Here is a 16962-nt window from a genome sequence, read left to right on the forward strand (position 1 = left end):
ACTAGACTATAGACTAGACTATAGACTAGACTATAGACTAGACTATAGACTAGACTATAGACTAGACTATAGACTAGACTATAGACTAGACTATAGACTAGACTATAGACTAGACTATAGACTATAGACTAGACTATAGACTAGACTATAGACTAGACTATAGACTAGACTATAGACTAGACTATAGACTAGACTATAGACTAGACTATAGACTAGACTATAGACTAGACTATAGACTAGACTATAGACTAGACTATAGACTAGACTATAGACTAGACTATAGACTAGACTATAGACTAGACTATAGACTAGACTATAGGACTAGACTATAGACTAGACTATAGACTAGACTATAGACTAGACTATAGACTAGACTATAGACTAGACTATAGACTAGACTATAGACTAGACTATAGTACTAGACTATAGACTAACGATAGACTAGACTATAGACTAGACTATAGACTAGACTATAGACTAGACTATAGACTAGACTATAGACTAGACTATAGACTAGACTATAGACTAGACTATAGACTAGACTATAGACTAGACTATAGACCTAGACTATAGACTAGACTATAGACTATAGAACTAGACTAGACTAGACTATAGACTAGACTATATACTATAGACTATATGACTAGACTATAGACTAGACTATAGACTAGACTATAGACTAGACTATAGACTAGACTATAGACTAGACTAGACTAGACTAGACTATAGACTAGACTATAAACTAGACGGTGATAGACGAAACTTCAAAGTGAGTTTATGACGACATGAGACAAATTTATAGACGATTTTGTATAAGATACTATAGAGGAAATTGTCCAAAATAGAAAAGATAAAAAAGTTTAAAAGCGATACTATAGACGAGTTTAAGAACGGGCTTGTCGGCAAGAACATAGTCGAGTTAATGGACTAGGCTATAGAAAAGTTTTTGGACGAGTTTAAAGGCGAGTTTTTTAGACGAGACTACAAAAGATATTATAGGGAAGACTATAGACGTTTAAAGTTGATGGACTAGTCTACAACTGAGATATACATATACGTCGAGTAAATAAACATAAACTCTCTAGACAAGTTTATGAACGATATGGTAGACTTTTCAAAGGTGATATGTTAGTCTATATCCCAGATTATAGATTAATGAATTGTTAGATTCTTTCCATAAAAAGCTGCTTATGAAATTAACTTTGAAACATTTTTCTTATAAATTAAAATAATTTAAATAATTTTTATAATACATTTTCGTTTCTTACTTAATAACACGCCGAGCATAAATGACCGATAGGAATTTTAAAAATTAACTCTAAAAAACTTTTCTACATATTTCAAAATATAAATTAATTTTAAATAATTACTAACATTATTTATATGAAAACTTTAGAAAAATCTTTATTTTTGGAAATTGTTTATATATTGTCCAAAAGGAAAAAAAAAAAAAAATGAGAAAGAACAAGACGAAAATAATCAATTTCAAAAACACACCACAGTCTGGTTTTTATTTATTTGTTTATCTTTACTTTTCAATAAATGAAATTTTTTGTTTTATTTTGAATTAGAATTTGAAATTGAATTTTTGCACAATGGTCAAATGTGTCTGTCTGTCTGTCTAAAGTATTTTTGTTTGTTTCCGTGTTTCCCTGCTACAGTTTATGGAACTAGATATTTTTTATGATTATTATTATTATTTAGTTGCTTAGAAAAAAATTACTTCTTCTTAAATAAAAATAAAATAAAAAATATACATTCCAAAGTGTGCTGCTACTGTTTTTTGTGGAATTTATTTGCTTTAGTCAAGCCGGCCTAACATTTCCATTCTATTCCTAAACAGCCAGCCAACAAGATCATCGTCTTTATTAAGATGATAATGATGATAACCTGTTTGGCACTTGAGTATTTTTTTTTTCTTCTTATTTTTATTATTACTAGTATTTATTTGTTTTTTTTTTTCTTTCTTTTCTGTTGATGTTATTGTACGTTACGTATGCATAATGTTTAATAAATTAAATAGAATTTTTAATAAATTTTTTGTTATTTTTTAAATTAATTTATACACCACTTTAGCCAGTCAGAGATTAATAAATTGGAAAAAAAGAAAACAAACAAAATAATAATAAATTAAGAATTATTATACAATATGATGAAGATACATTAATAAACATAAGTTTAGAGAGAGAAAAAAATAAAACAAGAAATATGTACTTTGATTGGATTCAGTCAATCAGTCAGTCATTGAGTCAGTAGTATAATTAATATGAACTAATAAAAATAAACATTTCAAATTTTGCAAAAAAAAATTATATTTTTATAAAACGATTAGTAATAAAAACAATAATAAATTTAGTTTTTTGTTAAGATTATTAAAAAAATATATAAATTATTGTTTTTTTGTAAACAAATTATTCTTAAGAATATAATTACGGGTTTTTTTGGGGAAAGAATGATTTAAAAAAAAATTAATCTTTAATAAGAAAATATATTTTATTAATTTATGATTTCCGGATTATGGCCAATCAAATCGGTTCAAAATGTTCGCACATTTTTAATATTTTCTTTTAAGATAGGGATTTGTCATACATACCTATCTCTCTCAAGATATAAACGGGTATTACTTAATCGCACGATCTTAGACGACTACAGACAGATAGAAAACACTATAGATTAGATGAGTTGATAGACGATACTACAGTTAAATTTAAGACGAGTTTATAAACAAATTTAAAAGCGAGTTATTAGACGAGTTTATGGACAATATTATGGAAAACTTTAAAACAAGTATTTAGACGAGATTATAGACAAGAATATCGACAATATTATAGACGACTGTAGACGAGTTTATAGACAAATTTATTGACGAGACAAGTTTCTAGAAGAAAAAATAGACTAGCTTATTAGGGAAATGAATTTAAAGTCGATACACAAGATTAAGAACTACATTAGACTATGGACAAGTTTATAGACAAGCTTTCGTCGCGTTTAAAGGTGTTTAACGAGATTATAGACAAGATTTATAGACACGATAGACGACATTATAGACGAGTTTAACAACCATAATGTAAGCCAAACTATAGACTATAGTTTATAGACCAGCTGGCAGACGGAGAGCTGACAAAATTATAGACAATACTTTAGACAAGACTATAGAATAGGTTATGGATATTACCATAGAAGAGTTTCTAGACAAATTTATTGAAACACCTCTATATAAGAGAAAATAGAAGAGTTTATTAGAGAAATGAATTTAAAGACGATAAACGTGATTACAGGTAAATTTTTAGATGAGTTTGAAAACGATACTGTAGGCAATACTATAGACGAGTTTATAGACAATCTTATAGATACGATTAAAAGAGATAGTTAGAGATTAAAGAGAAATTTATAAACGAGACTAAAGATTAGTTGATGGACGAGGCTATAGACAAGACCATAAACGAATTTGAAGACTAGACTATAGACCAGACAAGTTTATAGACGAGAATATAGACAAAATTAAGGACGAATTTTAAAACGTGCAATATTGACAAGCATGCAGACGGAGAGCCGACAAAATTATAGAGAATACTTTAGACAATATTAAGGACACGACAATAGACAAGTTTTTCGACAAATTTATTGACGTGAAAAGTTTCTAGGAGAGAAATTAGACGAGTTTATTAGGGAAATGAATTTAAAAGCAATAGATTATAGACAAATTTATAGACGAGTTTGAAAACGAGATAGACAAGCTTACAGATGCATTAAAATTAGATAGATAGAGATTATAGATAACATTAGTTGCTAGACGAAGTAATAGACATAAACGAGTTTGAAGACAACACTATAGGCCAGATAAGAGAGACGAGTCAAGACTATAGGCGAGTTTATAAAGGTGAAAGACGAGATTATAGACAAGTTTTCAGGCGAGTTTAACAGCGATACAAATTTATTGCCCAAACTATAGATGAGAACGAGGCTGTAGACCAGTCAAGTTTTTATACGAGACTATAGATCAGTTCATAAGCGAGACTTTAGACAAGTTTCAGAGGGAAAAGGAAATATACACGCCTGGTACCAAATTGACACCAAAGAATTTATAATTTTTCAATAACATTCGTTGTCGAAGTATATACATACGTACGACAACACTATGTAATGTTGACAACATTGCAAAAATTCGTTGTCGAAATCTACATTTTATACACATCCGTTGTCTAAATGTTAACAAACGTAGTAAGCTCACTTGATATTGATATTGAAAAATTATAAACAGTTTGGTGTCAATTTGGTACCATGCGTGTATGTTTCTTTTTTCCTCTGTGTAGATGAAACATTATCGCGTGTTTAAAAACAAGGCTACAGACATGTTTGTAGACGGGAATATATGTATATAGACGAGTTAATGGACCACATTATTGTTAAATTTATAGGCGAGATTATAAGCAAGTTTATAGACAAAACTATAGACGAGTTTCTAGTAGGGTGATCGATTATTCGACATTTTCCAAAAACCGGTTTTCGAATAGTTCGAATAGTTGACATTTAAAAAAAACCGGTTGATATTTTTCAAATTCAGAAAAAACCGGTTAACCGGTTTTTCATTATAAATAAAAAAAAAATATTTTAATTTGAAAAACTTAATGTTTATGTTTAAATTTGATTAATAAAACATGGCCTGAAATGATTTTTAACAGTTTAAAAGATTATAACTATAGATCTAGTCGTCTGATTTACATTATTTCATTAATATAAAAAAATTAGGAAAAAAGTGGGACACTTCTGTTAAACATAAGGTACTATGTAATCCTAGCTTATTTCAAAAGCCCTGTTTAGAACACTTCCATAAAATTTCAGCCGTAAATTAATTATTGTAAATTGAATATAATCTTAAGATTGATAAATTTTTATCAAACAGTTATCAATTTTACAAATAAATTTTTTTAATTAATTAGGAAAATCAAAAAAGTTTAACCAAAGGAGTTTTAGAAAAATATACGCTAGTTCCTCGACTCAAATAATTTTAAAATTTAGATGTATTATTATTTACTTAAAAATTTCATTTAAATAATCTTTGAATACAAAGCAAATAAAAGTATTCGAAACCGGTTTTTAAAAAGTGAAAAAACCGGGTTATTCGATATTCGAAAAATCTACATTAAGAAAAAACCGACACTGGTAAAGCAGAAAAAACCGGTTTTAAAACCGGTTGAAAAATCGAGTCGATCACCCTAGTTTCTAGACAAGTTTAAACAAGAGACTATAGAGGAGTTATTAGTTACATTTTTAGTCGATATTATAGACGAGTTTTGAGCGATACTATAGATGAGTTTATAGACAAGACCATGGTCAAGACTATAGAAGAGCTTATAGGCGGCATTATTAGCGAGATTTAAAACTAGGATACAGATAAATTTGTAGACTGGAAGATCAGACTATACCAGACTCTAGACGAGATTATGGAACACACTATAGACTGATTTATAGACGAGAATATAGGCTAGTCTATAGACAAAAACTATGGGCGAGTTTATGGACAAGTTTAAAGGCGAGTTTACAAACGAGTCTATGGAGAAGTCGACACTATAGTTTAGCTTATGGAATTTATAGAAGAGACTATTAACGAGGCTATAGAAGATTTTTAGACGAGTCCAGTTAATATAGGTGAGACTATAGACAAGACTTTATACTAATTAATAGACAGATTTATAACTGACTTCATTAAAATAAGAACGTTCCTCGATTTTGACTGAATACGCCATTATATTCACCAGGATATAATCGTCTTATAAAGTGTGAGTTTGATAAGTTTTGTTATGATTTTAAAATAATTTTAGACTAAATTGTCGAGAGTTAAGAACTATTGAAGTTTCTAAAAAATTTAAAAAGAAATATGGATCCTTTTATACTCAAGTACTCATCAACATCTTGATTATCTTAACAAACAATTACAAAATCAATTAACTTCCCACCACAACTTATTGATGCTGACTATAAGTATTATATTTTTATACAAATAGTACGCATATTAAACAACAACACTGAACACATGGTTTTGAGATTTTTTTAATTTATTTCTTTTTTTTGTACTTGTTATAGGTAGCAGTACTTGTTTTTTTGTAATTGTTATTGTTATTGCTCTTGTTGTTGTTGTTATATTTGTTTTAAGTATAAAATAATATAAATGTTTCATATATTAATTAAAATTTCCTACATTTTCTTTACAATATAGAAATCTACATATTAAACAGTTTTCACACACACATACACACATAGAAACTTAAAAAAAAACCTAACAAATGAAGAACACAAATCAAACTCATAGATAAATATTACGCGGAATGTTGTTGAAATTGTTGTAGATCAATGTCAAGAATCTCTCTTTCATTTCTTTTGCTGTTTTTATTTGATTACGATTTTAATTTAGAATGATGGGCATGAAAATAATAATAATAACAATAATTTTTGTTATGAAAATTATTCATATCTTTCATTGTTTAAAATACAGTATTTTACTTAAAATTGATTGATTTTGTTACAAGATTTGGGAAAATTTATTTTTGAAATGTTTAAGTTTTAAAAAATTTAAAAAAAATAACAAACAATTTTGCTAACACTGCGGGCATTTCAAAAAACAAATGTATTGATAATAGTTTGTGATTTGTTTAAGTCTTCCACTTCAAGGTTGCCCATTGCTGTGTCAGCAGTTTTACGAACATGTTGTATTACAATAATTGTTGGGTGCTCATAAACATTTTTATTTAATGTTTTAGTTTTTTTTTAAATTATTTTTTATGAGTTTATTTTGAATTCCAATCGATTATTGTAGGTTAACACGAATTGTGAGTACCCTTCAATGGTAGAAGAGATCTTAAAAAAAGTTAGGTTAGATTGAAGCGATTTTTGTTAGACGACTGTTTGTTAATTACTTGTTCTTCATTACTTGTTCTTTACACATCCAACTATAATTTAATTGTCGGAATTTGTTTTCGATATGATCGATTCAATAACGAAAGCTTAGAGCTAATAAGGAGCTGTTGGATTTGAATATACTGTTACTTAGTTTGAAGAAACTAAATTAATTGGTACAGTATTCGAAGTCGAAGCAATATAACAGTGAACATTGACAGAGCACTAAAAGTTATCCTCTGGAAATAAGATAAAATCTTTAAGTTCTTAGTAGAAGGTCAAAGTTCAATTAGAAAAATACAAAATTTTCGATGAAAAACCTATGATCGGACTACCAAATTCCCGATCGTGTAAAAGCGATCGTGACATTCCTTTCATTACATGATAAACGCTGCCGATATTTGTTTCCAACGTCATCGATCATTCGATCACAAATGTGGTTATTCGGCTAGATATGATCGATCAGATATACGCGCTTTGTCAGAAGAGAGTTGAACTCTCGATCAATCGATCGGGTTAAAGTGATCGTTACTTTCCTTTTTCTTTATTTTCACTCTAGAAATTTGTTTTCATGATCGATTATACGATCACAAATTCGATTCCCTTTCTTCACATTTTAACGATATGATCGTGTTTGTTTTGATGTGGTTTTATGATCTATATAGATCGTTTATTACACTTAAATGTAATATCATTGATCATACGATTTCGAATGCGATGATTTGGTTTCATTCATCAGAATATTTTTTTTAGAAATTGTGTTTGAAATGAACGATCATTCGATGAAGAATACTCGTTTTTTAGATTAGTGAGAGATTAATTTATTTTTTATATGGGTCTATGATCTATTATAGATAGATTCTTGCAAAAGTTGTTGCGATTCAAATAAATAAATTTTCAGCGATATAATCGATCAGGATCAGCATTTCTCTGATTAATTTAGTATTTGATATGATCGATCATCGATCACAAATACAAATTAAGATAATTATCTTGATTGATCATCGATCATATTAAATACTAAATTAAACAGAGAAATGCTGATCCTGATCGATTATATTTTTAAATATGGATCAATTGTAGATCAAATAAAGCTAAATTTATGGAATATTTCTATTAATCTGCTTGCAAACTCTTTCACAAACTTAACATATTTCTCTAAGCTTTAAAGCCCCCTAAATTTAAATACAAATTAAACTTTTTTTTATGACTACAATAAAAACATGTTTCCATACAAATCCAATTAAGATTTGTAGAGAAAATAAAAACACAATTGCCAACCAATAGAGAAAACCCTGAAGTTCCAAATTATCAGTTGAAACTTAAAAAAATAACGCTATTAATAAATTAGCAAAAGTTTGCGCGCGATTTAATGTCTGTCGGTGATCGTAATTACATAAAAAGTGTGCCTCATATTAGTTTAAACAAAAGTGCGTACAACTTGCAATTTATGAGACAGTAGCGTAGTGTATAGAGAGGGCTTTGATCTTTGATAATCGGAAAAAAAGATTATTTTATTTATTATTTTTGAGTTATTTAATGATGATCATTTAAATAACAAAAGCATATTGGACTCTGAACTGTTGTTTGGAAATAAAAGTCAGACTTTGCAGAATGATTTGAATATTTCAAATCTGATTATTGTTTATTTGGATTGTTTATCGGATTGGTGTTTGAGGTCAACTGTAGTTTTTTAAGCAAAAGAAATATTTGTTATAGATTATTCAAAATAATGGCTCTAAACAAATACGTATTAGTCATCAGATTTGAGTTATTCAAGTCTCGGACTCATAGAAAGTTTAGTCTCGTGATTAGGCGATCAATATCTTTTGTTTGACTGTCCCGCTCTACAAAAGCTCACACTAAGGTTAATTGGTAGTGTTGAGCGCTTCAGTTCGAAGATCGTCGTATCGATTCCCACCAGAGACTCTGGTAGAGGAGCTCACAACAGGCCCGATAGTGGCCTAGGTGCTTTAGATTCTTTCAAACTAACTAACTATCCAAGGATAGGGAGTAAAGACTAGAAGTCTAACCGTTTTAAATCGGAAGGTCAAAATTCTTAAACTCTCCTACGATAATATAATAACTACGACCCTGATTTAATGCATGTTTTATCGAATTATACTGCTTCCAAGTAAATACATACAAACATGTTAATGTATGTATGACTACATACATAAATTGATATCATCATCTCTCTGTGATACATACCTTTCATTTAATTTCGTATTTTTCTGACGTTTAATGTGGCGTCTATTGAAACTGTTCGTACACGAGTTCGATGTTGGTTTCGTTAATACTGTTGCTGAGTGATGTTGTGGAAGGTGCTGTTGACTGTGTTGATAGTGATGTTGCTGCTGCTGTAGTAGTTGTTGTTGATGATGGGGATGTTGGTGTTGATGCAGCTGTTGTTGCTGCTGCTGATGATGATGTTGATGATGCTGATGATAATGGGGCTGATAGTGTGTGGTATGTGGTGTCTGTTGGGTTTGTGGATTTTGCTGTTGTTGCTGCTGCTGTTGATTGGGTAACGAGTGCTGTTGCAAGTAGGCTGGTGTTTTAACGCCAGCACTGGCAACGGTCGATGTTGATTCGCCGCCAACGACCTCGTTGGTGGATTGATGTGAACCGTTACTCGATGAATGATGGGTGTAATCAGTCGGTGCACTAAGCTGTCGATTGAATTCGGTTTTGCGACGACTTATATCGGTCAGACAATACTTATTGAGGTGTCCGTTACTCGATAAAGAACTTTTCGGTGATATTGCATGGGGTGAGCCGGCATGTAGGCGATTGCACGAATTAGTGCTAACACTAAGTTTGTTGCCGTTGTTGACCAGATTGCAGCCTTTGTTATTAATTTTGGCTGTTTTATATTGCTGCTGGTGCGTCTGCTGCTGTTTGCTGGAGGTTGGGTTGGAGGATAAATAATTGACACTACTACTTTTGCCGCCGAATATCTGTTGCTGTTGCTGCAAATACGAATTGCTACTGTTGGCGGATGCGGCTGCTGCGGCGGCTGCTGCTAAGACGGCACTTACGGCTGTTTCACTTTTAATTGAGGAACGATATGTGGGATATGAGGACTTGACAGCACCGTTCACTATGTAAGGAGTACTGTGTCGCGACACTTGGTGTCCGGAAGCCACTGATGGTGAAGTTGAAGTCGACTGTTGTTGCTGCTGCTGTTGTTGCTGTTTCTTCTCCACCAGGTAGAGATTAAGATACTTGTCTCCCGGATGCAGAGAATTATCGGACACCGCGTTTGACTTGGCTAGTATTTGACTTTTTTTCTTGCCCGTAGGATGAGTTTTCAGCGACAGATTTCTCAGTTTACGCGACTGTTCTTTGATTTTATTGGTCTTCAAGAAAGACGGACTATTCCCGATGCACTTGAAGATATAGGCTTTATTTACCAACTGCTGCTTGTCCGGTTGCTGTGATTGCGAATCTAATTCGTTCTTGGCATAAATATTACAATCGCTGTAGTGTGTCTTTAGCAGTGGACAATTGTTGGCGTCTTCTAGTTGATGATGACTATAACTGCTGGTTTGGCTTAACGGATCCGAGCTGCTTAGATTATGAACGACTAGATGTTTGAAATCTCCCTGTGTTTGCTGTGAATCCTGATAATCATCGGCTATGGCCAAGCTACTACTTTTGCTGTTGGGACTGTACGAGAGACGACTGGTTGGGCTGTGTTGCTGCTGATGATAACGCTGATTGGCGTCCGCAAGGGTCAACAGCTGCGGTGAACCACTATCGTAAGAGTTTTGTTTCGAAACGCTACTAAAGCGTAAGCCTGCTGATGATGTCTCGTACTGCAGTGAGTGATGATCATCACCTGTTGAACTTCGGGGGCAGGTGGTGGTGGCGTTGCCGCCTAGCCTGCTAGGCTTGCCGAAATCACTACCTTTCTCCTCGCGGTGTGGTTTAACTTCGCTGTCAAGTAAGAATTCGTTGTCGTTGTCGGTGCTGAGACCGTAATAGTTGCGTGACGCACCTTTAGCACTAGTGGTGTGTGTGGTGGTGTTGGTGGTGGATGTTGCAGCCGGTAACGTATCACTAACAACTAATGCACATTTAAGAGACTCACAACTGCACGATATCGATTTGTGCAGCTGATTACGCGTAGAGGACGAAACGTGATCACTGTTTTTACGCGACGTATTACGCGACCGATAACTAACGCTACTACTGGTTTGATCACCAGCCGTTTGCTGCTGTAAATGATGGTGTTGTTGTTCTTGATCTTGATCGGAGGTGGTTGCTCCTTCGTGTGTTGTTACGGCACTACAATAACTGTTATTATCCGAATGACTACTGTATAGAGGAGCAGTCTGAGTCTGTGTGTTCTGAGCGCTTGTAAGGTTGATCAGAGACTGGCGCAGCAAATGTTGATGCGAATGGTGTTGCGGTTGTTGGCGCTGTTGTTGCTTTAATTGTTGTTGTTGTTGTTTAAATTGATGATTTTGTTGTTGTTGTTGTTGATCGCTACTATACAAGTTTTCTCTGCTAGCACTGTAAATATATTCAAACAATAAACAAAACAAAAACAAATATAAATACACCGTTACAAATAATAATAACGCTCGCACAAAACTCTACTCTCTACAAGGTATATTAGAAGAGATACGAGTTCCTCTCTTCTAATACCACCATTTTTACTCAAACAAAAACTTATTAGAAAAGAAAGAAAGAAAAAACTGTTATACACACAGTTCTAATTGTTAGAATTAATCTAAGGAATATTTAGAGTAGATGGTTATTTATGCCAATTTTAATCAAAATAAAATAGTGCCGTTCTCAGTACTATATATGAGTGGGTGAGCCTGAGTTTTTTTTTTGCGGAGCCATAGAGCAAGAAAGAGAGAGTAGAAATTATAATAATAATAGCAATATGTAGTAATAATGATAATAATAAATAAATAAGTAAAATACATTTAAATAATACCATGCTTTGCATACAATAATACAATTCAATACAATAAAATCAAATCAAATGAAATGCCAACCAAACAAACAATACCCCAACCAATCAATTTGGAGTAAATTTAAAACTGGAAAAAAAGAAGAATCTAATTGAGTATCGTATCGCTTTCATTATATTGAAATGTACATATTTCTGTGTAAGTTAGAGAAAGAGAGTGAGTGCTGTTTAGTATATAGAGTAATAGAAATTTTTATATATTTTCTATTGTTTATTATTATTATTTTTTCGTACAATAAAAGTCGTGCAAAAGTGAGCAAATCTGAAAATTGTTTGGAAAATATTTCGCTATATAAAAGTAATAAAGATTTTTGACAGAGTTTTTAAAGAGTTTATTCGTTTGTTGAAATTTAATTAAGTGGAAATGAAAACTAATTTGAAATTAATCGAAAATTTGAAAAAAGATTATGAAAGTACCAAAATGGTGGGAGAAATACACTTTATTAGTAAAACAAATTAGTTCTAGTTCAGGTTTAAATCAGTTCCAGTTCAGTTCTAGTACAGTTCTAGTTTAGTTCAGTTTAGTCAGTTCTAGTTAAGTTCTAGTTCAGTCTAGTTCAGTTCTAGTTCAGTTCTAGTTCAGTTCTAGTTCAGTTCTAGTTCAGTTCTAGTTCAGTTCTAGTTCAGTTCTAGTTCAGTCTAGTTCAGTTTCTAGTTCGTTCTAGTTCAGTTCTAGTTCAGTTCAGTCAGTTCTAGTTCAGTAGTTCTAGTTCTAGTTCTAGTTATAGTTCTAGTTCGTTCTAGTTCAGTTCTAGTTCAGTTCTAGTTCAGTTCTAGTTCAGTTCTAGTCAGTCTAGTCAGTTCTAGTTCAGTTCTAGTTCAGTTCTAGTTCAGTTCTAGTTCAGTCTAGTTCAGTTCTAGTTCAGTTCTAGTTCAGTTCTAGTTCAGTTATAGTTCAGTTCTAGTTCAGTTCTAGTTCAGTTCTAGTTCAGTTCTAGTTCAGTTCTAGTTCAGTTCTAGTTCAGTTCTAGTTCAGTTCTAGTTCAGTTCTAGTTCAGTTCTAGTTCAGTTCTAGTTCAGTTCTAGTTCAGTTCTAGTTCAGTTCTAGTTCAGTTCTAGTTCAGTTCTAGTTCAGTTCTAGTTCAGTTCTAGTTCAGTTCTAGTTCAGTTCTAGTTCAGTTCTAGTTCAGTTCTAGTTCAGTTCTAGTTCAGTTCTAGTTCAGTTCTAGTTCAGTTCTAGTTCAGTTCTAGTTCAGTTCTAGTTCAGTTCTAGTTCAGTTCTAGTTCAGTTCTAGTTCAGTTCTAGTTCAGTTCTAGTTCAGTTCTAGTTCAGTTCTAGTTCAGTTCTAGTTCAGTTCTAGTTCAGTTCTAGTTCAGTTCTAGTTCAGTTCTAGTTCAGTTCTAGTTCAGTTCTAGTTCTAGTTCAGTTCTAGTTTCAGTTCTTAGGTTCAGTCTAGTTCAGTTCTAGTTCAGTTCTAGTTCAGTTCTAGTTCAGTTTCTAGTTCAGTATCAGTTCAGTTTCTAGTTCAGTTCTAGTTCAGAGTTCTAGTTCATTCTAGTTCAGTTCTAGTTTCAGTTCTAGTTCAGTTCTAGTTCAGTTCTAGTTCAGTTCTAGTTCAGTTTCTAGTTCAGTCTAGTTCAGTTCTAGTTCAGTTCTAGTTCCGTTCTAGTTCAGTTCTAGTTCAGTTCTAGTTCAGTTTCTAGTTCAGTTCCTAGTTCAGTTCTAGTTCAGTTCTAGTCAGTTCTAGTTCAGTTCTAGTTCAGTTCCTAGTTCAGTTCTAGTTCAGTTCTAGTTCAGTTCTAGTTCAGTTCTAGTTCCGTTCTAGTTCAGTTCTAGTTCAGTTCTAGTCAGTTCTAGTTCAGTTCTAGTTCAGTTCTAGTTCAGTTCTAGTTCAGTTCTAGTTCAGTTCTAGTTCAGTTCTAGTTCAGTTCTAGTTCAGTTCTAGTCAGTTCTAGTTCAGTTCTAGTTCAGTTCTAGTTCAGTTCTAGTTCAGTTCTAGTTCAGTTCTAGTCAGTTCTAGTTCAGTTCTAGTTCAGTTCTAGTTCAGTTCTAGTTCAGTTCTAGTTCAGTTCTAGTTCAGTTCTAGTTCAGTTCTAGTTCAGTTCTAGTTCAGTTCTAGTTCAGTTCTAGTTCAGTTCTAGTTCAGTTCTAGTTCAGTTCTAGTTCAGTTCTAGTTCAGTTCTAGTTCTAGTTCTAGTTCCGTTCATAGTTCAGTTCTAGTTCAGTTCTAGTTCAGTTCTAGTCAGTTCAGTCATTTCTAGTTCAGTTCTAGTTCAGTTCTAGTTCAGTTCTACGTTCAGTTCTAGTCAGTTCTAGTTCAGTTCTAGTTCAGTTCTAGTTCAGTTCTAGTTCTAGTTCTAGTTCAGTTCTAGTTCAGTTCTAGTCAGTTCTAGTTCAGTTCTAGTTCAGTTCTAGTTCAGTGTTCTAGTTCAGTTCTAGTTCAGTTCTAGTTCAGTTCTAGTTCAGTTCTAGTCAGTTCTAGTTCAGTTCTAGTTCAGTTCTAGTTCAGTTCTAGTTCAGTTCTAGTTCAGTTCTAGTTCAGTTCTAGTTCAGTTCTAGTTCAGTTCTAGTTCAGTTCTAGTTCAGTTCTAGTTCAGTTCTAGTTCAGTTCTAGTTCAGTTCTAGTTCAGTTCTAGTTCAGTTCTAGTTCAGTTCTAGTTCAGTTCTAGTTCAGTTCTAGTTTAGTTCTAGTTCAGTTCTAGTTCTAGTTCAGTTTCTATTTCAGTTCTATTTCAGTTCTAGTTCAGTTCTAGTTCAGTTCTAGTTCAGTTCTAGTTCAGTTCTTGTTCAGTTCTAGTTCAGTTCTAGTTCAGTTCTAGTTCAGTTCTAGTTCAGTTCTAGTTCAGTTCTAGTTCAGTTCTAGTTCAGTTCTAGTTCAGTTCTAGTTCAGTTCTAGTTCAGTTCTAGTTCAGTTCTAGTTCAGTTCCAGTTCAGTTCTAGTTCAGTTCTAGTTCAGTTCTACTTCAGTTCTAGTTCAGTTCTAGTTCAGTTCTAGTTCTAGTTCAGTTCTAGTTCTAGTTCAGTTCTAGTTCTAGTTCAGTTCTAGTTCAGTTCTAGTTCAGTTCTAGTTCAGTTCTAGTTCAGTTCTAGTTCAGTTCTAGTTCAGTTCTTGTTTAGTTCTAGTTCAGTTCTAGTTCAGTTCTAGTTCAGTTCTAGTTCAGTTCTAGTTCAGTTCTAGTTCAGTTTTAGTAAAGTTTTAGTAAAGTTCTAGTTCAGTTCTAGTTCAGTTCTAGTTCAGTTCTAGTTCAGTTCTAGTTCAGTTTTAGTTCAGTTCTAGTTCAGTTCTAGTTCGGTTCTAGTTCAGTACTAGTTCAGTTCTAGTTCAGTTCTAGTTCAGTTCTAGTTCAGTTCTAGTTCAGTTCTAGTTCAGTACTAGTTCAGTACTAGTTCAGTACTAGTTCAGTTCTAGTTCAGTTCTAGTTCAGTTCTAGTTCAGTTCTAGTTCAGTTCTAGTTCAGTTCTAGTTCAGTTCTAGTTCAGTTCTAGTTCAGTTCTAGTTCAGTACTAGTTCAGTTCTAGTTCGTTCTAGTTCAGTTCTAGTTCAGTTCTAGTTCAGTTCTAGTTCAGTTCTAGTCAGTTACTAGTTCAGTTTCTCGTTCGTTCTAGTTCAGTTCTAGTTCAGTTCTAGTCAGTTCTAGTTCAGTTCTAGTCAGTTCTAGTTCAGTTTCTAGTTCGAGTTCGTAGTTCAGTTCTTGTTCAGTTCTAGTTCAGTTCTAGTTCGGTTCTAGTTCAGTTCTAGTTTCAGTTCTAGTTCAGTTCTAGTTTCGTTCTAGTTCAGTTCTAGTTCAGTTCTAGTTCAGTTCTAGTTTAGTTCTAGTTCAGTTCTAGTTCAGTTCTAGTTCAGTTCTAGTCAGTTCTAGTTCAGTTCTAGTTCAGTTCTAGTTTCAGTTCAGTAGTTCAGTTCTAGTTCAGTTCTAGTTCAGTTCTAGTTCAGTTCTAGTTCAGTTCTAGTTCAGTTCTAGTTCAGTTCTAGTTCAGTTCTAGTTAGTTCTAGTTCAGTTCTAGTTCAGTTCTAGTTCAGTTCTAGTTCAGTTCTAGTTCAGTTCTAGTTCAGTTCTAGTTCAGTTCTAGTTCAGTTCTAGTTCAGTTCTAGTTCAGTTCTAGTTCAGTACTAGTTCAGTCTTAGTTCGTTCTAGTTCAGTTCTAGTTTAGTTTTAGTTCAGTTCTTGTTCAGTTCTAGTTAAGTTCAGTTCTAGTTCAGTTCTAGTTTAGTTCTAGTTCATTTCTAGTTCAGTTCTAGTTCAGTTCTAGTACAGTTCTAGTTCAGTTCTAGTTCAGTTCTAGTTAAGTTCTGTTCTAGTTTGAGTTCTGATAAAAAAGTTCCTACCCGAAGTTTGAGCTTTTCCAAATCTTTTCAAACTAGGTATTTAAAAACTGTTCGTGAAAATTCCCCGAGTTTGAAACAAAATTCAAAATTGAATTTATTATATGAAAACCTGATTTTTTTCTCATTTGTTATTGGGAGAATTTATTCTCTTTAATCAATTATTGATCAAAGAAATTGAAAATTATTCAATTGTTGCCAGATTTCCCACTCAGAGAATATGAATTTTTAAAAGCATCCTTTCTGAGGGTAAGTCCTTAATTAGATTTTTAAAAGAGTTTGTGGACAGATAAACTTTTGTTAATCAAATTAAAAATTAAGCCTCCAAAAAGCCAACCTCAGGGCATCATAATATGGAATACTACATTACCCCTGTTTTTATAAGCATATCCCAATAAAAGCAGACCTTTGCACTATGATAACACTAAGGTAATTTTGGCGATTTGTAAATAAAAGATTAAGAATCACTGAAAATTGAGCAGCACTAAATAATTTGATTTAAATAAATATTTAGAGTGTAAACACAAGGGAGATAGTAAATAAAATTGGAAGCTGTAAATAAATAATGAGAATTTGGGGGAATGCCTTGTGTTTTTTTTTTTGTTAAATACTAATCATTTATTTATTTAAAATTGTTCTATATTTACTTTTTAATTAATTAATGAAAATATTTGCCGGAAATAAGAAGTTTTATCTGTTAAAATTTTAAAACATGCTTAAAAGTTTTTCTTTACAGTATAAAAAGGTGCAAGTTCAAAATTTATATTAAAACTCAATGCCAAAGATTTTTTTCAGTTATTAAAAAATACAACT

At 32.4% G+C, this 16962-nt stretch overlaps 1 protein-coding gene across 10 annotated transcripts in view; it reads right to left on the reverse strand.

Annotated features, from left to right (window-relative positions):
• Window positions 1–16962, reverse strand: part of LOC119616127 — a 66258-nt gene that overhangs the window by 30226 nt on the left and 19070 nt on the right. For all 10 annotated transcript variants that reach the window (XM_037972346.1, XM_037972344.1, XM_037972343.1 and 7 more), the window contains exon 2: window positions 9106–11415. In XM_037972346.1, coding sequence (XP_037828274.1) covers window positions 9106–11415 — 2310 coding nt within the window. The remainder of the gene's footprint in view (window positions 1–9105; window positions 11416–16962) is intronic.

The sequence above is a fragment of the Lucilia sericata genome, unplaced genomic scaffold (assembly GCF_015586225.1).
Source record: "Lucilia sericata isolate MDLA Ls3-8-SP2 unplaced genomic scaffold, ASM1558622v1 Contig000058F_arrow, whole genome shotgun sequence".
Taxonomy (NCBI): domain Eukaryota; kingdom Metazoa; phylum Arthropoda; class Insecta; order Diptera; family Calliphoridae; genus Lucilia; species Lucilia sericata.